At 38.4% G+C, this 23,388-nt stretch overlaps 3 protein-coding genes across 3 annotated transcripts in view; 2 read left to right on the plus strand and 1 right to left on the minus strand.

Annotated features, from left to right (window-relative positions):
* LOC116169426 (dynein regulatory complex subunit 7) overlaps positions 1-787 on the plus strand; it is an 80,107-nt gene extending 79,320 nt beyond the window's left edge. Inside the window, exons 10-13 of the mRNA XM_031485513.1 lie at positions 18-128; positions 175-372; positions 419-582; positions 636-787. Of these exons, the coding sequence (XP_031341373.1) occupies positions 18-128; positions 175-372; positions 419-582; positions 636-696 (534 nt within the window). The 3' untranslated portion in view covers positions 697-787. The remainder of the gene's footprint in view (positions 1-17; positions 129-174; positions 373-418; positions 583-635) is intronic.
* A 5,823-nt stretch (positions 788-6,610) lies between these two features.
* LOC116168813 (putative FERM domain-containing protein FRMD8P1) lies at positions 6,611-22,606 on the minus strand. The gene is made up of 9 exons (XM_031484799.1): positions 22,307-22,606; positions 22,095-22,257; positions 21,817-22,046; positions 8,274-8,534; positions 8,056-8,221; positions 7,655-8,005; positions 7,474-7,603; positions 7,162-7,423; positions 6,611-7,113 (listed from the first exon to the last, which is right to left on the minus strand). Exons 2-9 carry the CDS (start codon positions 22,226-22,228, stop codon positions 6,962-6,964), a joined length of 1,686 nt encoding a protein of 561 aa, XP_031340659.1. The 5' UTR covers positions 22,229-22,257; positions 22,307-22,606; the 3' UTR covers positions 6,611-6,961.
* Positions 12,966-18,554, plus strand: LOC116168814 (5-hydroxytryptamine receptor 1A-like). The gene is made up of 5 exons (XM_031484800.1): positions 12,966-13,110; positions 13,165-13,661; positions 13,711-13,845; positions 17,350-17,499; positions 17,560-18,554. The coding sequence occupies exons 2-5, from the start codon at positions 13,442-13,444 to the stop codon at positions 18,303-18,305; spliced, it is 1,251 nt and encodes a 416-aa protein (XP_031340660.1). The 5' UTR covers positions 12,966-13,110; positions 13,165-13,441; the 3' UTR covers positions 18,306-18,554.
* Positions 22,607-23,388: the final 782 nt, after the last annotated feature.

Here is a 23,388-nt window from a genome sequence, read left to right on the forward strand (position 1 = left end):
AGGTAGGTATGTTGCAGATAACAGAGGTCTTAAAATTGCGATGCATGGAAAATGCCTTCACGAAACTGAAGGTTTCATTATTTAATAGAGAGTATAATCAAGAGCACAGACGTGGAATGCTTGAAAGAGTAAGTTGCGTTTTGGAATTTCTGGAAACGGGTTTATTCCCTGTAGGAGCAACAAGAAAAGGAATACCGGGAGCGCGAGGTTGAAGATGAGGTTGATTATTTAACACCCTATTTGGCAAGGTTAGGAAAATTGAAACGGCGGCTTTCGCGTAGCGAAGCCATACAAGCCCGAGATTGGTGTTTGAGGGAGTTTAAAGTGTTACTATTGGATCGAGCCATTGACATTCAGAATCAGTTTGAAACGGTAGGTAGTAATCGTAGCAATATCGAAACTTAAATTTCTTGTTTAGGTATCACAAACGTTCCAAAATAAGCAGCAATGGCACACAGCAGTACGAGACACTTTGAGTATTGAAGAAGAAGCTGCGTATTTTGAAGAGATGAATGAACTAACGTTTTTACTACGGACACTTGAAATTCGGTTGATGCGCCATAAGGATTTGTCACCCTATAGGTGGAGCGATGGTATACTATACTGATTTCGTTTCTACTTGGTTGGTTTTTCAGGTATGAAATATTGGAAAATTACTTGAATATTCATCCGGTTCTTGAGAGCTTGCAAAATTAATGAACTTCGAGAAGAAAATAAAGCCTGTAAATGTATTTAAAGCGTATTATTTAATGATTTTGACCAGAGTAATCAACCACCATGGTAGCGGTCTATTTTATATCAGAAGCTTTTTAGTCCAGCAAATAACTAATAAGCAGTCAGAATGTGTGTATTGCACACCAGGTATACCTTTCTAAGCGTTATAGGAAGATTTCCTCTAGGAATAAATATTTCTCTTCCTCCCTTGGTTTTGGGCTATTTCACGCCTAGACACTTTGACTTTTGGATTTTGTCCGTGCCCCAGTGCCTCACTTCGAGAGAGGCAGTTTGTTAAAAAGTCTGAGGATCGTCTCCGCTTAAGTGCTATTGCAGCCTCGCCCACATGCTGTGATGCCCGGAAACAGCCTCACACTAGCAAAGGATGTATATTTTCCTCTCGAAGCAGAGACGACATGCGCTATTTTGTTGAGATGATATCTCAGGGAGCAGTGTCCAGTGATCAGACCTATACATATATGACCTTAATTCACTTCTGCTAGCAACGAGCTGTTTTAGTATCCTGGAGACTGATCATTTTTTTGGATTGTCTTAGTCCAGACTCCAGAGACAGATTCCCAGAGACGAGCAAGGTACCATTCCTACACTGTAGCGAGGGCATACTGCAATTAGGTCACACAGAGTAGCTTCATGTTTGCCCTTCACCCTAATCACTAGGTCGTTTGCATACGGTATGCAGTTAAACCCCAAGACGGGCTAGGAGATTTAGCAGTCCGTCTATGACTAGTGATCAGAAGAGAGGGGAAATTACACTCGCTTGCGGACAGCTCTGCTCGCGGCCAACTCTGCTCGCGGCCACTAGGACTGTTTCCCATCCCAATCTGATTTTAATCGGCCTGTTTTCTAATATGGCTTTTATGCAACTCCTTGTGTACCTACAGGTCGATTTCTTTGTTTCTTGTTGCTTCATTTATGAGGGAAATTCGAAGGCTCCTTGAATGTGTATCAGATTAAAGTCGATTTTTGTCTAGCATGCATTTCTAAATATTAGAGATGATGTTATGAAGGGTGGGCTCCTTTTGATATGCATGTTGGTTGGTAGGCTGATAGGTCGATAGCTCTTGGCTTGGTCCCTGGGACCTTAGGAATAAAAACCACGTCTACCTTCCTGCAGTCCTTGGGGATATATATTAGGGAGTAGCTCCACACCTAAAATGTTTTACTAGAATTAATGTCTCTGTTTTACTAGAATTAATGTCTCAGGCTTGTGGCAGCCTACCGCGAAAACGGAACCAGTTTGGTGTGAACATACGGCCAGTAAAACTGTAGTCAAATTTGTTGGCAGGACGGGAAGATGGAGACCTCATGATGCCTTTCGTCTGCTCAACGGAGCCCGTGAAGTGGGTTCTGATCAAGAGTGGTAAAGTCTCTCTAGTTGAGCTGGTGCATTCCCCATCTGGTCCTACTATCGTTTCTAACGGATTGTTCTTCTCTTTTGAAAGGATCTTCTGTAGGCGAGAGGCTATAGGAATGTCTTCTGTCCCACAAAATCTTTCCCAAGACACTCTTTTTTGCCTTCCGAATCGTGAGGGACACTATAGTAATCCCAGAACCCAGTGCGTTTGGCTTTATTCAAAACCCTTTGGTGCCTTTCCTGAGCTCTCCTAGTTCATTCTTCCACCAGGGAGTGCTTCTATTTGTTTTAGCCCTCTTCAGCGGACAACTTATTTGCTGTTCCTGGTTACAAATATTGGCTCATTGCTCTGACTGAGTATATCTAGTTTCTCTGACAATGAAAATCTAAAAGGATGTGATGGGAGTTGGCGTCACATCCTATAAGAAGATGCAGCCGTTCCTCTGGTGGCATAGGAACTGCTGTCTCATTCGCCTCCGGAAAGTATGCCGAAGCACACACTATTTTGGCAGCGCCGGTGCCCAATGGTGCTTCGACCAACACAGCTACCAGGTCTTTTGTTATGAACTCTGAAAGAGGAAAGTCGGTTAGTTTCGAATTGTTACTTACCCATGGTTCCTGCATGAGGGCCACGAGATTTTCTTTGGTGAACCTTGTACACAGTGCACTGGTGGCCGCTTTCTTACTGTGTAGGTTCACCTGTATACATTTTATGGCAGACATTATTGGACATGTCGCGGCGCAAATGAGGAGGGACGTCCCCTGTCCTGACCCTGCCGGTGTTTCACTTGAGAGAGCACCTCTCTTTTGGCTTTCCTTGAGTCACGATCAGAGCTTGCTCGTCTGGTTGGTTCAGTTGAGCTTTCCCCGACTTCCAATGGAGTCACCTCGGTGGGTTCCGCATTGAGTGTTCCACTAGAGGCGACTTTGAGCTTTGAGGGTATAGCTTCCTAGGGTTTTTGACGTTAATTTTAAAATGTGGTCGGCCCACTTTTTTTGCCTCTCCTTGAAAGTCAGCCTGAGGCTTTGGAAGATCCTTTTCCTCACCAAGTTTAAGTTCAGTTCCCTCTCACGGTTTATCGGTTGCGCAGTGGATTTTCAACCACTGAACTGTTTCCACGTCCATACAGGAGAGTATTAGCCGACCTTCGCTGGCAACCAATTCGTAGAAACGGGGCTTTCTCTTTCGCCGTCAAATATCGCTTCGAAGATGTTGGCTTTGATCGGGGATGGTATTCAAATTAGGGTCTGTCGAGAAGGTCCCTACTTTGAGGCGTTCCGAAACGAAACGAAATCGATGATAGTTCACTGCTCTTGTATACAGTGTGTCCCCGGATGGACTGAACAAGAGGGAAAAAATTTTTAATTTTAACTTTACGCAAAAATGTCATTCTTTATCAAAATTTTTGCTTGCCTCAAAACCACCTATTCTGAAATAAAAATCTAGATATTCCTTTTAGCAGCTGAGAAAATTACAAAAAACGCAAAATCTATAGCGGAAATTTTTCTAGTCGCATGTTTTTGATTAAATCAGACTATCATCAAAGAGTACCAGTACTCTTTGCTATCATTGTATCTTCCATGGCAACCTGATAAGTAAATCAAGTTAAAAAAGACACCTTAGAGCTTAAGAGAAAAATGATTATTTATTATTATTTTATTCAATGTGGTATCCTCCAACCTCTACACACTTTTCAGCTCTACATACAAATTCTTTATAAACATTGTGGACAGTGGCGTAACTACCATTGGGTAGTTCGGGGCAATGCTCCGCAATCTCCGGGGGCCCCGCAACCCGAAAGATGCCAGCCACACGTAGAAAACGACGTGTAGTATACAAAATATAAAAATGTGTGCCATGCGGGCCTATAATGCCTCATTGTAGTGATTTGGCTAGCACAATGTCAACGAAGGAATTTTTCGAACTAATCATCAAACAATTCTCGACAGTGATTTCATTTAGAATTTAGATGTTCACGGCTTTTTTATTATTCTTGACATTACCTGTAACTGTGGCAAGTCTCGAGCGATCGTTCAGTAAGTTGAAAATCATAAAAAATTATCGAAGATCTCAAATGGGTCAGAAAAGATTGATCAATCTAGCATTTCTTTCAATTGAATCTAAATCGCGTCGGAAATGGATCTGACCCAAGTAATCAAGGATTTGCAAATGCAAAGGCTAGAAAAAGAGACTTTTAGATTTTCTATATAACTTGGGCTCGTCAAATATGTATGTAATTATTATTTCAAAAATTAAACGTTTAGTATGTTCCGATTTTATATTTTGCAATTAATAAGAAGTATAGATTAAAAAAATGACTGTTTTAAGGTGATTTTATTTAAACGATTCTTATTAAAAACTCTAATTCGTGCCTAGTACTTATAGGGGGCCCCGAGGACCCTTTGCCCCGAGGCCCCGAGCTGTCTTGTTAGGCCACTGATTGTGGATCGTATCTTCATTGACAGAATTTATCGCTTCCGTGATTTTTTGCCATGGAAGATACAATGATAGTCTGATTTAATCAAAAACATGTAACTTAGAAAAATTTCCGCTGTGGATTTGGCGTTTTTTGTAATTTTCTCAGCTGCTAAATGAATATCTAGATTTTTATTTCAGAATAGGTGGTTTTGAGGCAAGCAAAAATTATTATAAAGAATGACATTTTTGCGTAAAGTTAAAATTAAAAATGTTTTCCCTCTTGTTCAGTCCATCCGGGGACACGCTGTATATTTAGACCATATTACAACATGTAGTTTTTCCGCAATGAATAGGTACCTATAGGTAAGTGCCATTTGCAGATGGTCCAAATTAATGATCGGACTCTCGACTAACTGCAATTTGCTTCGTTAATCAATCTGTTAAAGATTTAATCACAAGAAAAGGATGTATAAACAAAGTAGGATACACGTTCTTAAAGCAACAAACGTCAATTATTTTTCCGAGCTGAAACTGCGCCCCCCTAAGGATAAAACCTAGTGACCCCCAGCGGGCGAGGATATGGTTGTATGCGGGGGCGGCGGATTTTAATTAGTTGCATGGGGGCCAGGGCCAATTTTCTTGAATAATAGGGATCATCATAAATTAGAATTGGTTTCATACGTTTAGGAACATTCTTTAAATACGTCGGTTCCGCAGGTCGCGCTGTATACGTATAATAATGTGCATGGGGGCAATGCGCCCTTAAGATCACATTGCATGAGGGATTGGCCCCGTTGCCCTCCATAAGTCCCCGCCCCTGGTTGTATGTGTTGTTCTATGATCGGTTATTTTGTGTTGGGACGTGAAGACCGAATGCTATGAAAAATAGTTAATTGAGACGGATAGATCCCACTAGATAATCTCCTTCCTCATTAATGAAATGGGTAATTAATAAATGTACAAATTACGAAAATTACCTCGTGCAATAACCATAAATGGTAATGGAAAATAAAAATCGCGGGAATGCACCATGCTCTCAATAAAGGATATCAAGACAAGAGACAATAGCAAAATTTAAATAATAATAGATTGGTTCAGTTCCCAAAAAAAATCTGGTACCTACTCATGGGATTATTTTTGATCCGAGTGCTAAAGCGTTTGATTGGCTCCATAGGTGTGTGTGTGTTTGTTCCATGATTGGATTATGTCCATCTGTCCATTCACGTTGGAACACCAGGATCAGAATTAAATCCAAATCAAAAATGTTAGTGCATTGTGATTTGACAGAATTTTTTAAATTAAAAATTAAAAAAGGGTTTTCCCTTTTGAAATAATAAAGGAGGTTTACGCAAACATAAAGGAACGGAAACAGGTGACTCCTTGTCGAAACATTATATTGTTTCACCTCAAAACACTCTGTTCTGGAGACTGTGCAAAATGATCAAAGGACTTTTTCACGGGCATGGAATAAACGCTAATATATACAGTGCAAATCGTATAATTTATGTTCAGTCTTGCTGTAAGGTGTGTTGCCTAACCATTGTGGTATCATTGAATTTATAATAGTTATAAATTCAATGGCATGGCGAAATTTCGATATTACGTAATGTATCAGGAACGGCGCGAATATGGGGCAAAAGAATGTTTAACGAGTCAGTACCATGAAGGATTCAAAGATTTTGTCGTGGAGAAGTTTACCTTCCAAAATTCCTTAGGACAGTTACGATCACGATTTGAGGCAACGGCTTCGAATAATTTGTATTGGACACTCGACAGGTGGTGCACCATGATTTGAACAATGCCCACAATTCTTTGCAATAAACTTTTTGTAAAAATTGAAAAGGGGTATTGACAATTTCACAGACATTATACTCTTTCCAAATTTCGTTTTTTAAAATTTAGGTTACACACTTTGAATACCATCTTGCCATAAATACTTTATCTTTTAGTCTATTATTCCAACGTTCATAATATGCAATATGAAACTCGTGTAATATAGAGGATGTGGATTAATGAAAAATAAATTAATACAGTACCTATTTAATTTGTTAAATGATAAAAAATAGTAGGTAATAAATATTTTTGGTAAATAGGTCACAACATAAAATAAGTACAAAATCCTAAAAGCTAATCGAGAATGTTACTTAGTAACAAAAGAGATCATTTTTTGCAGCATAAAGCAGTTGTTCAAACGATGAAATTGATGATACAACTTTGTGAATGAGAAGCTATATTTATACATATAGTTTTTAAAATTGTACTAGTGTTTGAGTAATTATTTTCTTCCCAGCGTAAAACAAATAATTCACTAGAAAGTTAGAAGTTGCATTTAAGAAATGAAGTTGAGGCATTATGTACTGCACTTGTTATCACACATTTCACATTTTTTTGTGAGATTCTTAAGAACATTTTAGGTATGTTAAAATCAAGCAGTGTAATCCAACCAACCAGCGCTAATAGCTGAAAGACCATGAGCCCATCTGTCCAATGAGATGGCCATCTTCGTCAAATGTAGTTAAAGTCAGTTTGCTTAATTTATTGCTTAGCGATGGCAAATTTGTTGTGGCGTACGTGAATGGATTAGATGTAAGTGACGCATGCGTTTCTGAAATAAATTTTATAAACGCAATGAGTTTTCCAAACGTTGTCTTACCATTTTCGGAACTTTGATCAAATGGTCTGTCCGTTTCGTCGGTAAGACTTTTCCGTTTGCGCTGTTGCACAAATGTGGTTATCAGGGAGTCCATAAGGCTAGCTTGTCGAGAGAAAACTTGTAGAATCTTTGATACACGGCTACCATTCTCAACTACTAGGAATTGTAGGAACAAGCATGGCAAGCAATTTGGATCATCTTCCTTTGATGGTCTGGCATAGTCCCAATTCAACTCCTCATATCGCAATCCAAGCAGAACGGTCTAAAATAAACCAGTTAGTATGAAGTGTTGTTTTTGGTTTGTCTACTCACACTTTGCAGGTCATCAATGACATAGATACTCTTTGAATTAATAGCAACTAAAACGGGTATATCTTGATGCGTGATTAAACTCATTAACCCCCTCACTGGCTGTTCAATTTGACCTTCAAAAAACGCAGATCTAAATGGATTTTTTTATTATCATCAACATAGTAAAAGGCAACGTACAAACCCGTAAAAAGGTAGGGACCAACAAAATTCCAAATATTTTCGTATCAACTTTCTGTTTGTGGCAGAGTGTGGAATTCGCTTAAACTGCTCCAACAATCTAACCTCGGCTGAATTCTTTGAGCTAATAGGAAGCCAACTCCATGTTGCACTTTTGCACACGTGCTGTGGTAAATACTTAGATTGTTCCTCCCTGAAGTAATGAGTTGAATGTATTTGAGTATTATAAGGTCCTAACTCGATTCGCGCCTGAATTCCACCAAGCATGATATAATGAGAGACTTCACATGGATATCTTCCTCGAAGAATATTCTGCTTGGCTTCTTCATAAAGTAATTCCATAATTTTCTGATCTCTGCCATGTAAGTACAGTCAGTAGTGGGTTGAAACAGCTACTCACCGTACTTTATTTTTTCCTCCATGTGCTGCTGAAAAAATACATTTCTTTGGAACGACACTACCGGGTCATCTCTTTGCTGCCGATTGTATGATGCGTGACTATACTGTTCGACCAAATGTCTCCAGTTTTGCTGAATTTGGAATGGTTTATGGGAGGGTTTGAGTTGCAGCTCTAAGATGATCAACATTAATAGTTCATTAAGGGCGATAAATTCATAGAATACCTAAAAGTGGGCTATTCATCCACAGTGTAAATACTTGAGCTGCCAATGGTTTATTGAAATTAAGCTCATCGCAATTCAAAATCGCCTGACAAAGAACCTCATTCGTAGTACTTGATGTATCCTCAACTTCCATAATTAATGCGATGCGATTGTACAGATAAATGCAGACTGGGGTCACAGCGTTTTGAATTGCTTCGTTTCCACCAGATGATGACGTAGAGCCTGCCACTGAACTAGGTGCCGACAATGTTACATTGGTATCTGAAACATACGCAATGCTAGTCTAGGTACCATTAGAATATATTAGAATATTTAACATAGTAGATTTCACTTGTGTTTTAAGACAGAGAGAATTTGCAGTAAAATGTGTGTATGTGTATCATCGGTTTCCGCCGTTAGCAAAGTAAGTTCATAACCAGTCGACGATATCAGTCATTGGAAAATTTACCCACCAGTATATAAGGCCGCCATGTGAACAAAAAAAAACAAGTTCAGACATTATTATTTATAATAATGGAAACATTTCGAACGCGTACAGCAAAAGTAGAAAATGTTGTCACATGTGTTTATGAACCCAGTAAATTTTTAGTTTCATGTTGGACGAGCCGAAAAAAGTGCAGGTAAGTTTGGTAATAAAATCTAGTTGTTTTGGCCCTTTTTAAATCATCTTCAGTGGCGAATAACGGAGTGACCGTTTTATTTATTATGCAAAATAGCAGACCTGAAATTCTGCGCGAGATATACACATTTTTGTTCATATTTGTGAGTCATACTTGGTATTTGACAGAGCAGTATACAACGTGCAACGCGTACCATTTCGGCCGTTCAAACCAGCGTTTATAATAAATTTATGGTTATATAAAAACGTATAGTTTGGTGGTGAATACAGGGCGCCCTGTTATAAGATCGAGCTCCAGCATCAGCAAACAGGTTAGTGCCTCAGTCATTTCCTTAAATAATTGTGTTTTGACATTATGCATTTTTCCGTTTTTCGTTTAATTCATTTCCACTAAACGGTAGCGTATAAAACTAGATTCTTTCATACAGTCCGCGTTTCTTCCCTTTATGCGTGATTATTATGAGCCAGGCAAAGGGGGCTGCAGAATAACATTTCAGTTGCTCAAGAACTTTCGTAATAAAGAAGATTTGAGTATGGTTAAAATAACCATAGCACTCACTTTTCAGTTTTTAACCAACGTGCTAAAAATTACATCGCATCTGTGAATACACTGCGCCAGAATCTTTAAATTATAAACGAAATACACTCCTGTAATCCAGGTTTGGCGTAGCGTAACAATTATATATTCGCACGGTCCTTGTGTACAATATACAAATAATTGATAATATTATTATAGCATATGTAGAAAATTTAATAATCTACGATAAGCGATATTTATGCGCCTGTAATTACAACGTCCATGTGGTACATATAGCTATATGACAAATTTGGGATTACCTAATGCTGCTAGTGGTATCCTATTGTTCTAAATTGATTAATTAACACTAACTTCTCCAACTTTCTAACGCATTTTATTTTATGTCAATAAATTCCGTGTAAGCGGGAGCTTTCATTCTCTATAGATATGCTATTTCCTTTACGAAGATGAGCAGGCTAACTGCATATCTTCCGTCAATTCGGTATCTCGGTACTGTAGTAAGACAGAGATAATTACATTTTTGGCTATTAGGTATACCTCACTCACTCACCTTCTCCCAGACCAAGACCTCCTAGATGATTGTGTTCGAACCCAATTTTACGTTGTGTCTTGAGGTATCTGAACTCTGAAGTTATAATTTTAGAGGTCGTCGTCTGTCGGTTTAAAGACATCGCAAGAGGTTTATTCCTTAATTAACATTTTGGAAATGAACTCTTTTCATTTACAACCACGCAAACATTTTACAATAAAATAAATCCATAAAGAGCGTTTAAAAAAGCGGCAGAGCACCTCGGTGTTACCCACGGAGTCATTGGATTTGACCCATTTTCAATTGGCTTGTGACATGTGGTATATATGTTGTTAACTGTGCAAAGTTTGTGCGTTTGCAAGAGGAGACTTGTTACATTTGGCATATAAGTCTACTGTGCAAAGTTTCAACCGAATAGGTTTAAGTGTTTGGCAGGCACCAGGGACAGAGAAGCGGGGTCATTGGATTTGACTCATTTTCAATAGGCTTATTACATGTGGCATTGTGGCATATAGGTCAACTGTGCAAAGTTTGAACCAAATCGGTCCAAGCGTTTGACAGTTATCGTGTTCACGGACAGACGAACACCATCGACTCCCCTATAAACCTTTCATCGCTTTGCTCTGTCGCTTAATAAATGCGTATGGAAGAGACTATTTTCCTTGGCAATTAGAAAGCGTACGGCCGTTCCAGAATAGTCAGATGGCATTGTAGTATTTTGGTAGGGGGTTCCCACTGAATATAAACAACAAACATTTCAAACTGCACATTTCTATTCAACATAGCACCGTTTCTAACTGGAATCGTAGAATTTCATTCAACAACCAAATTGAACTCCTTTTTTTACTAAGCAAGTTATTTCCTTACTCAACAATGAAATGTTTTTAACTGCTTCCAGAGCGCTCTCGTTACAAGTTAAATATCCATTCCTTATAGTCGGGGAAACATTTCAAGAAAAGGCATCCCTATGAATTCGAGAAGCAAATCGGCACATGGCAGGAAGTGGTCTCGCTAAACTGTGGCAGGAAAGTGGTATTCCTGCTGAGGGATCTGTCAAGAAAGTCTTAGAAGGCAAGGCCCACTCAAAAGGCATGAGGGTCCACAAACTAAGTTTCCAGGTTTTATGGCACCACATCTATTCGTAATTTGTTGATTACCTGGACGAGTACTCATTTGGTGACGGACAAGCTCTCAAATTGGATGCTACAGATCCTAACTGTATAAGAAATTATTTGCGGTCTCCTACAGTCTTGGACAGCCTGAGCGATTTTCTGAAGGAGCGCTGTGAAGAGGACAAGAACTTTGCCTTGTGGTGGAGCTTATCAATACTTTGGCCTCAAACCCAAAACCTGTTTCAAAGAAGAGGCTCCGTCTCGTAAGAAGACAGATTCTGCGGATGAAGATGCAATATTTCATTTGATGGAAACATTTCATTTGATGTCACAGGACGCTTTTGACGTTGTCTCTAACATCGCCTCAAACGACAGGGATACACAGAAAATCACAGAATCTCTTCTTCATGTCAAAATAAAAGGCTCAGAATTGGTGCAAAATTTTGTTGAGCAGCGTTTGGTAGAGTTGCATGGCACACCTGTGTTGAAGTGGTATTAAAGAGGCGATCTCCTTTAAGCGTTCCAGAGCAGGATTCGTCGTGCTCAAAAGCCACCCAAGAGAGGGGCGAGCCTTGGGAGACAAGTACTGGGGGAGGGGGGAGAGTCTATTTTATGAATTGTCGTGGTAGTGTGACTTGAGACGTATTTCAATACGCTATGACATTTCTTCTTCATAATTTTCATAACTTCCACTAAAAATTATAAATAAAGTATTTTTTCTCCACTAAAATGTTGAATTATTATTTTAAGTGTTTGGGTGCCCCCTCACCATTGAAAACCCTCATCCCCACGTATCTTGGATACACGACTTCCGGTGCAAAATCCGGATTGGCAAACGGCAGATTCGGATTAAGCGGGGTCGAAATGGGGGATATCAGTCGTTTGCTCAATTGTTACCCGATTTGCTTCTTGAATTCCGATATTTTAAAATGTGTCCCCGACTATTAAACAACATAAATCAATTAGGCATGCTAGAAGCGTAAATTTTTCACCTTTATTGCTTTAGTTTCGTAACCGAATTTTGTTTATGCCCTACGTCATAAATTATTAGTTTATGCGTTTAAGATCGGGGGCGCTAAATCTGTTTTGTAAAAAAAACTAGTTTATACGGAAAAGAGCACCTTACGCAGATTAGTAATAACGAGAATCGAACATAAATGGGTGTCCATTTTCACCATTTCCAGATATTCGAATTTTAAGTTTTAGGCGAGGTGAAAGTAATAAGGAGAGGGACGCACATCAGTTGCCATAACATGTAGGTCGTCCGCTAAGATTGGGATCGGTAAAATTTTACTTGCGGAAGAAGCGCGATTAGTCTAGAAAATATACGGGGCGGAGTGGAGTATCGCTCGACGTTTTAAATTCAAGTACTAATGACACATACCAACTCAAATTAAATTAAATAATTTCAAAAAAGGCACAGACATTTTTCTTTATTAAAAAAAATAAAACACGAGTGGACGAAAGTTTAAATAAATAAAGATGACATTCGTACGATGCGAGATGAAAATAAGCTGTCATCAACAACGTTTCAATTTATTTTATTACAAAAAAGAGTAGATCAGGGGACAGATTTCTAAGGTTTGTGTCGGACACTTTTTATCATATAGAAGTATCAATCAAAATATACTTGTGCGGTTTCTAGGGGTAACCGTTTTCTTGCAAACGTTTAACAGTTTTTCTTGCCCTTACAATTCTATAATAAAAACCTAATTTGCATCGGGCGTCTATAGAATAGACAAAGAAGGAATATAACTTTTAACAGTATTGACGTCATAAGTCTTGATAAAAGAGAATGTAATTACGCATAATTATAGTGTCATAATATTTGCGATAATTTTTTAGAGAAGAAACAATCTTGAATACAAATTCACGAATAGAAAACATATTGATTTATATAATATGAGTAATATCGTAAATTTATCTGCAATCACCAATAACACCTCGAGTGTCATAAAATTAACTGTAATATCGGGATAGCGACATTTTTCCAAAAAATTCAGCACAGTGGTAGTACGTATTTTTGATTAGGGTTTGAGGTATGAAGCAATTAATTCTTTTATTTGTTTAAACAAATTCTTTTGCTTTTACAGCCATAATAGATACATAGGTAAGGTACTATTGTGTGTAAGGGATGAGGTTAAATCGACAAAACTGCGAAAATGTTTAAGTGCATAAATTACCGTAAACCGAGAAAGATATGCAAATTAAGTGGACATTCGATGTGACTCATCCTCTGTTATTAAAAAAGTACCGTGCTTTAAACTAATCAGGAAGCCACATGATAACTATAAGCGATTAAGAATTCGGAAATGCTTCTATCAAAACATAGTGTGATTGTCAACTGCAGTGCGAACAAATAAACTCAAAATGGAATATTCCACAGAAATGGTACAGAGCGACTATTCTTTTGATTTTGAATCAACCACCCAGCAGATACTCGCCCGTACGATTCCAGGTGAAAATCAAACGCCTACAAGTCATAAAGCTCCATTGATACTCTACGATGTGCTAATTCCGACGCTGGGGACTTTGATAATTCTTCTCAATTTTGCCGTGGTTTTGTCAAGCGGATTAATTTTGAAGAGAGGTAACAGAGAACTGAGCGTGAATCTTTAACAAGTAGGTATATTTCTTAGGTCAACAGCCAAGGTCAACGTATATGTTTTTGGGAAATGTGGCACTCACCGATATGGTTACAGGGGTGGCAGTTATATTTGGTCAAGTTTTTCCAAAGCAATATCGCAATCACTACGTATGTGCGACTCAATTAGGTAAGTCACTGTAGGTAACAGAAATTATGGGCTTTTATGCTTTGTTTAAACCATTTTTACTTACCTACCGCTTTTCATGGAAAGTATAGAATTCCGCATCACAACTGCGTTCCATTTTTACGGTTTCCTGCGAAATCGGTGAATAAATACCTACCTACCTATCGGATTGTAGCATCATTTAGGTAATGAAAATAACCGTCGTGATTATCAGGCGTTTTGATTTTGTAATGGAAAAAGCGTGCTTCTTGTAAATTGCATTTTAGCATTCAACTACGTAACGAGTGGATGTATGCCGATTGGCGTACCTTCTATCCATGTCTTTTTTTAGCGTAACACAACGAAGTTGAGGTAATTAGCGTAACACAACGAAGTTGAGGTAAAGCTTATGTGCTCGTGTTCCGTCCGTCCGTCCGTCCGTCCGTCCGTTCCATCGAGATCTCGGCCCCTGGGCCACCTAGAGACTTCGGGTTTTCGCTAATTGATAGCTGTTATGGTCTATATTTGCCCAATTCGATCAGTTTCATTTAACTCCATATTTTGCGCAGACTGCGCAATGCCAACTTTCATATTTATGGAGATATTTCTTCAAATTTTAACCACAGACGCTTCTAGTAAAGGCAAACACGCATATAGTAAAAATAATGTGTGGGCATCAGTGATGTGTATACTGCGCAGCCAAAATTCTTATTTATGGAGATATTTCTTTGAAATTTTAACCACAGGCGCTTCGCGCATAGTAAAAATTATGTGGGCATGCGCAGTGACTGCGCAATGCCAACTTTCTTATTTATGGAGATATTTCTTTGAAATTTTAACCACAGACGCTTCTAGTAAAGGCAAACGTTTCGCATATAGTAAAAATAATGTGTGGGCATGCGCAGTGATGTGTGGGCATACTGCGCAGTGGCAAAATTCTTATTTATGGAGATATTTCTTTGAAATTTTAACCACAGGCGCTTCTAGTAAAGGTAAACATTTCGCACATAGTAAAAATTATGTGGGCATACGCAGTGACTGCACAGGCTGCTCATACCCAACTTTCTTATGTATGGTAATATTTCTTTGTAGGCCTTGGAAAATTTAACAAATGAAACACGATGCATTATAAAATAATAACAGCCGTAATTTTTAATTTTTCTGCTGTGTTTACATTCAGAAAGTGCAGTTTCTTGAATTGAATTGAATTTGTAATCTTTTCTAAAATGCCGATTTAACCAAGAAGCTTATGCTGGCGATATATTTTGAGTATTTTGAAAATGCGACCGTCGCTGCCCAAATCTATTTGCATTATCCGAATCGACTACGAACCATCGCCGATGCTTCTTGGTTAGAACTCGTCATACGACGAACGGTTCCCGAGATATGGCCGAGGAACAGTTTTATTGGGTCACCCGGTACACAATTTGACTTCAGGTGCATTTATAAGAACAAATCGCAAGGAGTGCGACCGGGCCATTGAAGGTCAACATAATATAAAGTCTTTCACGGAGGAAATTCATTTAAACTCCACCTTGCTGACGAAAATGTTAACCCTCCTAGGAATTGAAAAGTTGTTCGGTAGAATAGCAAACGGAGATATGTTAAAATCCGTCCGGAAAGTGTATCGTAAAACACCCACTATTACAGAAGAACTCTTCCACGGCGAATGAACGATGTTAAGGACACCAATGGGACATGGCAACTTTCCAAACAAGTCAACAGAATGTGACATTGAACGATCTTCCTCCACCTACCTGCCACGTATAAGCTCGGCTTAACCCTATCCCAAATTTAGTAACCTCAACCCTAAACCGATAAAACACTTCTACGGTTAAATGGGAAGACTTTCGTAAGGAACAACTAAATTTTCTACAATACTTCTTCTCCTAAAGTTGCCTGGATTCCCATAGAAATTGTCTGGATGCAGGATTCCCCTAGGTCAATGTTCGTATTTGTGGTAAACGAAGTGTTGGACAATTGTTCAAAATATGTAGATGAATTTGTTTTACTGGATTTAGATGGTTATTTATTTACACCGTAAAAATGGGACACCCTGTATATTCAAAAATAATTTCTATGGATGCGACTAAAAAGGTTTTTTTACGAAGTGGGTAAGTTCTGTACATGCGAAAATTAATTTCATATTGCCTAAGGCCAGTAACGCACTAGGCAGCCAAGGTGCGGTAAACAATCCCACACATGAATGCGCACGCACTAGGCGGGCTCGAATAAGCAATCGCGTGTGAGTGGTAAACGAAGTGTTGGACAATTGTTCAAAATATGTAGATGAATTTGTTTTACTGGATTTAGATGGTTATTTATTTACACCGTAAAAATGGGACACCCTGTATATTCAAAAATAATTTCTATGGATGCGACTAAAAAGGTTTTTTTACGAAGTGGGTAAGTTCTGTACATGCGAAAATTAATTTCATATTGCCTAAGGCCAGTAACGCACTAGGCAGCCAAGGTGCGGTAAACAATCCCACACATGAATGCGCACGCACTAGGCGGGCTCGAATAAGCAATCGCGTGTGAGATTTGCTGCGGCCGTCTAGCTACCGCAGCCAGGCGGCCTAGTGCGTTACTGGCCATTAGACTCATTTTTATTTTATGAAAAGTACCTGTAGTTCAAATTTCGTTGACAATTAATAAACATTAAAGTTGGGATGTGCTGATACAGAAACGGAAATTTTCATTTATTTTCATTATTACAGCTCTCATTTTCCCTTTGGAAGTGCTCTTTTCCAACACGCCTCAAATGCGCAACGTCACCTGTCTTTGATATAAGCAATCTGTTCCCAGTCTGCTTTTTCCAAGAATATGTACGAGGGTTGTCCGTAAAATTAAGGTCTCTAATGCTTTTTCACATGGTAAACATCATTTTATCGCAACCAATTACAGATTCTGAAATCTTTGACTTTTAGCTATTTTTTGAGGTAGTCCGCGGAACGATCAATGCAGAATTATTATTTGTAGTAGTATATCGGGCTCCGAAAGCTTTTCCATACCCGCGTCGTATGATAGAAGGAATCATTTAAATATCTTAACAAATAAGAAAATTGGATTGCGCAAATACAAGTTACCACACACAACTGCACCCGGACAGACAGACAGGCAGACTGAAACAGACAGTTGGGCAGACGGCAATACAACATAATAAACGATCTCGAAGATCGTCAATAAACGGCAAAAGTGTGCCATAGCTTTTTTCTTAAGTAGCACAGAAAAAATTCCTTTCTTGGTGCAAGCCTCGACACCATAACGAAACAAATAGCGAAAAAAGTAGAACAATAGCTCTTAAGATAAAGAACTAGTAGCGTACAAACGGACGGACGGACGGACAAAGTGGCCACAATAGCGCATTTTTTTATTTTTGGGGAAATGCGCTAAAAATACAACGGCCCCAAGAGTTTCATAGTTCCTTTCTCCTCCTGGGCACATATCCTGTTGTGCTTGCAAGCGCTAATTTTTATTCTAGCATTAGTATTTTGAAAAATTTCATAATATATTTCAAATTCACAGGTATGATTGTTTCAAGTACTTTGGCATCAGTATATTCAGTTGGTCTAATTGCGATTGATCGCTATTTATACATACTTCATGGGCTCCAGTATCAAATATGGGTGTATCCAACGAGAGTTAAAGTATTCATTCTAACATCTTGGTTTGTTGGTAAGAACTACGGCTTGCATAATTTTTTTTAGGAAATGACCGTACAATTTACTTTTGTAGGTTGTGTGATTGGTTTCCTTCCGTTAATGGGGTGGTATGGCGATACAGACAACGGAAGAGTGTGCTGGTTTATATTGATGGCACCTAAAGAACTCATTTTACTGACGGTCGTAATAGGCATAATTCCTCTCGTAACAGTTATAGTGTTGTACTCCATAATTCTCTATCGCGCTTTAAAAAAGATTGTACAATTAAGCGAGACCGACGCGGAAACTGAAGCTAAAGTGGCAGGTCAAAGTCTGCGAATATTTCGCGGTAAGGGTACCGTTTCCGAAGACCCAATTTTGGATCAAACACAGTCAGCAAAGCAGAGCAAAATCCCCAAACCGCCCAGCAAATGGAAGGCGATTAAGGTAGTCGTTTTCACAACGAGTAGCTTTATCATTACGTGGTGTCCATATTTCGTCGCAAGCTTATGGTACGCGTATGAATGTTACGATGTACAAACTGCTCGCTGCAAAACGTTGAGAATTTTGGTAGCCAGTCCTCTCGCGATATTGGGTTTTGTGAATAGCTTGGTTAATCCGGTTATATACGCATGGTGGCATAAGGGTTTTAGAAAGTTTGTAAAGAGGAAGTTCAATCGACTCCGAATGATCAGGAGAGAAACTCGAGAAATCACTTCTACTGCACGAACAGGGGCGACGAATAGATCGGTGCTTGGCAGTAAATCGTCTTCTTCAAGTAACGTATCTTCCATGCCGACTGCATCGTACACTACAACTGTATCTGAGACAATGGATTGATACCGATAACTACGCCATCTACCTACATCTATTTTATAAATAGGGAAACAGAATAATTGTGGCAATCTTATTATTTATATTAAAAATAATAATAATATGCTTTATTTTTTTCAGATCAGTAATGATATAAATAGTAACAATAGTTTGTAATTACCTACATATTTAAGAAATCTTTGTAAAATTTAAGGTGATAAAAATTATAAATTTTTGTTTAAAATAATAACGTTGAGAGGTATAATTTCGATAATATAACCCACGCAATGAATGTTGTGAGGAGCCACATAAAATAAATGAGTTTCTTCAACACCTAAACTTTCCCACTCGGGAGCGTCTTGTTGAGTTGCATTTCCTTCCCTTTGTGGGTACCTCTTCCACTTAGGCCTTCAAATCATTTGAAATGATAGCGCGAGATTTAGTGTATACCCGCTGTAACGGGCGATCACTGCGCAGTTTTAAATATTATTTTTTAGAATTTGTATTTCGTTCAACACGAAATTTACCGCTCCATTAGAAACATGAACGCAAGTATATCTGGAGATAAAAAACGATAATGGGTGCGCGTTTAGAACTAAACGCAGGCGGGGTTAAGTAGATAAGCGCGCACTCAACCGAGTTTCCAGTTCTACTAACCGCTGCGATGGGGAGGTAGAAGGGCTTTAAAACGCAATGCAGGTATAAAGGTACAAAAAACAACGAGAACTCTACCACTTGACTGTGTACCGTTTCGGATTTTGTAGTTACATATACAGGGTGTTACACGACCGTTCGAAAAAAAAAAATCGGGTTGTAGAGGGCATCAAAACAAGCACTTTTTCCAAATAAACCGAGGGTCCAACGTGGTTCGTTTGGGAGCCACCCCCCAAAGAGTGTTGAAATCTGCATTTCTTCTTTAATTTTTTTCTCAGCAACCATAAGAGTTACAAAGTCGGGTGGCATGTCTTTTTTGGGTATGCTCTTTCCGATTTTGCAATTTTTTTTCAAAATTCCTACCCCTAAAGGGCGCACCCCTAAACTAGGGTGCAAAAAAAAATTCTGATTTCGACGAAATTTGGTATCTGGGGTTTTTTTAACATGAAAAATCTGAAATTAGTTTTTGAAAATTCGAAAAAAAAAGTTCCACTGCAATTCTTGGCGGGACAACGAAAATAGAGATAATTCCACGAAATTTGTTGTGTACATACTAAACGAGTTAAGGAACAAAACTGTCGAACAGTTTTTTTAAAATAACTTTTCAAACAAAAGTTATACTCATTTGAATGTTGGTCCTTCGGGTCGCGAAGTGTCCCAAGCCTACTAGTAAGCCATAATTTCGCATGTGTTGGTTGACAATGTTATTTTTCAACCTAAGATTATGAAAATTTTTGATCATAGTGAAAAAGTATCATACGGAAAGTGATTTGACTTTTTCCCCTACCTTATTTAGATAATAAATAATCGATCAGCGCTTTAAGATACCTTGGTAGGTGTTTTAATCTATACATCGAATTTTTTAATCATTTAATGACCGAATTAATTCCAAATAACAAAATATCGACTCAAACCGTTAATCTTTTGTTTTTGCGACATTGTCAACCAACACATGCGAAATTATGGCTTACTAGTAGGCTTGGGGCACTTCGCGACCCGAAGGACCAACATTCAAATGAGTATAACTTTTGTTTGAAAAGTTATTTTAAAAAACTGTTCGACAGTTTTGTTCCTTAACTCGTTTAGTATGTACACAACAAATTTCGTGGAATTATCTCTATTTTCGTTGTCCCGCCAAGAATTGCAGTGGAACATTTTTTTTCGAATTTTCAAAAACTAATTTCAGATTCGTGATTTTCATGTTAAAAAAACCCCAGATACCAAATTTCGTCGAAATCAGAATTTTTTTTGCACCCTAGTTTAGGGGTGCGCCCTTTAGGGGTAGGAATTTTGAAAAAAAAAATTGCAAAATCGGAAAGAGCATACCCAAAAACCTATTCAAAGACATGCCACCCGACTTTGTAACTCTTATGGTTGCTGAGAAAAAAATTAAAGAAGAAATGCAGATTTCAACGCTCTTTGGGGGGTGGCTCCCAAACGAAACACGTTGGACCCTCGGTTTATTTGGAAAAAGTGCTTGTTTTGATGCCCTCTACAACCCGATTTTTTTTTCGAACGGTCGTGTAACACCCTGTATTGTGGATCAGGGATCCGTTTCGTGTATCACATGCTTTAGAGTGGTCTAGTGGTTGTAAAAATAACCTCGAGCTTGTGCAGATATAGATTAATTTGCGGCAAACCTGATACATTAGTGATTATTGCACGTCAAAAAGGCTGGTGTCGTAGAGGGACAATTTTATAAACTAAAACGCATTCGAGAAAACAATTTTAACAAGGCAAATGCAGTTATTTACTATAATTCGAATTTTCTTTGAAACTATAACTGTTTCATTGGTTTAAGTACATACATTACAAAAAATTACTTTGTGATCACACCCTGTATAATTTAAAATATTTTGCAATATGCGGGATATTCTTTCATAGAGATATAGACAATCTCGACAAAACCTTTCTTAAAGTCATAATAGCACTTCGTTGTTGACTCACCCTGTATAATGATACTATGTAAACATAGTTAATGCTGAAGTAATCCATGATGATGTGCGTGCGGGAATAAATATTGACATTTGCACCTCTGCAGTTGCCCCTAACTTGAGCAAAAGTGCATGCTCTGTTACTCTTTACTGTTTATTTTCTAAGCCTGAATAACAACACACATTTAATGGGCTTTATTTTTTTACTTAAAACTTTAACAAATGAAATTGAATAATTTGGCTTTAAAGACCTCAACAAACTTGTATTTACCACACACTTCTATTTTGGCATGAATCTTCCAATTAACTTGTACAATATACATACTTCCTAAAACAGCATACCTAAAAATATATTATGAAAACATCAAAATGAAATTGCGCTTAGCATGTTTCTATACCTAGACATTCAGAAGTACATCTAATCCTCTTGTTCATAAGCTACAAAATGAACTGAACTAATCCACCACTGAACTTTGTTTAAGAGCGCGCTGCCAGAGTGGTGGGGGAGCTTATTGCCTTTAGTTTATATTGTTACCATTTCAAAATCAGACGGATAACGGCAGATGGCGCTAATGTTGTCTGAAAGCACTGTTAAGTATCTTGTTTTTATCTCGAAAATTCGCCGCGTCCTTCGGAAACTTTCGGAGACTTTCGCTATATTTACAACAAGCACGTACTTTTGTAGTCAGGATATAAATAAAGAAAACAAGATTGCTAGTTACTGTTACGTTCAAAATTTAAATCAATAATTACGTTTGGCGCTCATGCCATCTATTGTATTCTTAGGGTACTATAACACATCAATTGGCATTTGAATCCTGTACATAATTATAAGCACAAAATTGGCGAATGGCATGTCCTTTCTAACAATTCAGTAAATATTTACGTCCCCTAACAACCCACCTAAAATTACATTTAAATTGTTGCTACATAATGAACATGCAACTTACCATTTACATGTTTTTCACTGACAGCCTCAGAACTTCCATTCTTCACTCCCTCCGATCCTGACATAGTTCTATCCCTTTCCCAATCGGACGCTAAGCTAGAATAACCCCCTTGCTCCGTCGGACATAAACTCGCATAGCTCGTACTTGCAGGAGGTACCCGCTGCGAGACCGAATATAAAGCTCCTTGGCTCGACGAGAGATCCTCCGTTTGGATGTAGTCATCATGCGTTCTTCAATAATATAATTATAACAAAATTATGTTACACCTACAAACACACCTGTACTGTTCCACTATGTATTCACCGGATGCAGATGGAGTATTGAACACCCGACGTGTATACTCTACTGGGATAACGGTCGTGTAACTGGTAGATTGACTATTTAATTGTTGACTTTCATTTACATCGGACATTGTGTTATGTCATTTTCTTCTAGGTCAGCCTAAAAATGGAAATAGTGGTAAGTGAGTAGGTTGCAAAATGTTAATTACCTTTCAATTAATACTGCAGTCGAATTATTTGACTCTGATCTCTGTAGCTGTAGCCCTAGGTACTCATTGAAGAACAAACAGGATATCCTTTTGTGCGAATCAATTGGCTTTCCCCTTACGATTGAATCGCTTATATCCTCCTAAGGGCAAGGTTATGGAGTATTTTAATCTGTGGTTATGTGCATGTCTTGTTTACATAATTGTTTACATTTAAATAAACGTTTAAAAACCGTCAATAGAATAAGAGTGATATAGTCAGCACACCTTACACGCTGCCATGTTTGTTGTATATTTTTACTTTTAAGGACCGCTGGCTGTGTTCTCCCGCGACTATGTGAAAAGCGCATGCGTTACCCATTTCAAATTGAAAAACCACCGCAATTCTTGAAAACAAAGTATAATAGCTATTTGTGTATTAAGAGCGCAAAATGATATATTGTCGATTGAAAGAGACAGTTGACGCGCGACGAAGGAGCGCGGCAATCTCTTGAAATCGACAATCAATTTGCGCTCGAATTACACACAAGATTTTTTCTACAATCGATCAGTTCACATATTTCCAGAAATACCATTTCCTTTAAATATGTAAATAAAAAATGTTCTCTTCTATTTTCCATTGCACACTGTTGAACAAACGTCAATAATTTTAAAATGTGTATTTTTTTCACGTCGCAGGGGCGAGGGGCCGCACATCGCAGATTAACAGTGGCGGAACACCTATCACCAGTAATAAGTTTTGAAATTGGGAATGGTATCATTCTCCCCTCTATGCACTGATGCAATCAGCTCTTAGATTTGAGAGTAACCGAAGAATGGTATAGGGAACACTCCTTGTCCATCAATCCTACAAAAACGGAGCTAGTTCTCTTCACAAGAAAAGGCCTTATGACCTTGGTGTGCAATCTTTAGAGTAACACAATGAAGTTGCGGTAACGCTTATATCTCAATTTTCCGTCGTCTGTCTGTCTGTTCCTTCGAGATCTTGGTTCCTGGGTCACCTAGTGTAACGGATGGTTACAAATAAAAGGGTAGTTTTGTAATTCTTCCTCGCAGAAGGGTTGCTACTTTCTGTTAGTATTTTG

Source organism: Photinus pyralis, unplaced genomic scaffold (assembly GCF_008802855.1).
Source record: "Photinus pyralis isolate 1611_PpyrPB1 unplaced genomic scaffold, Ppyr1.3 Ppyr1.4_LG4, whole genome shotgun sequence".
Lineage (NCBI taxonomy): Eukaryota > Metazoa > Arthropoda > Insecta > Coleoptera > Lampyridae > Photinus > Photinus pyralis.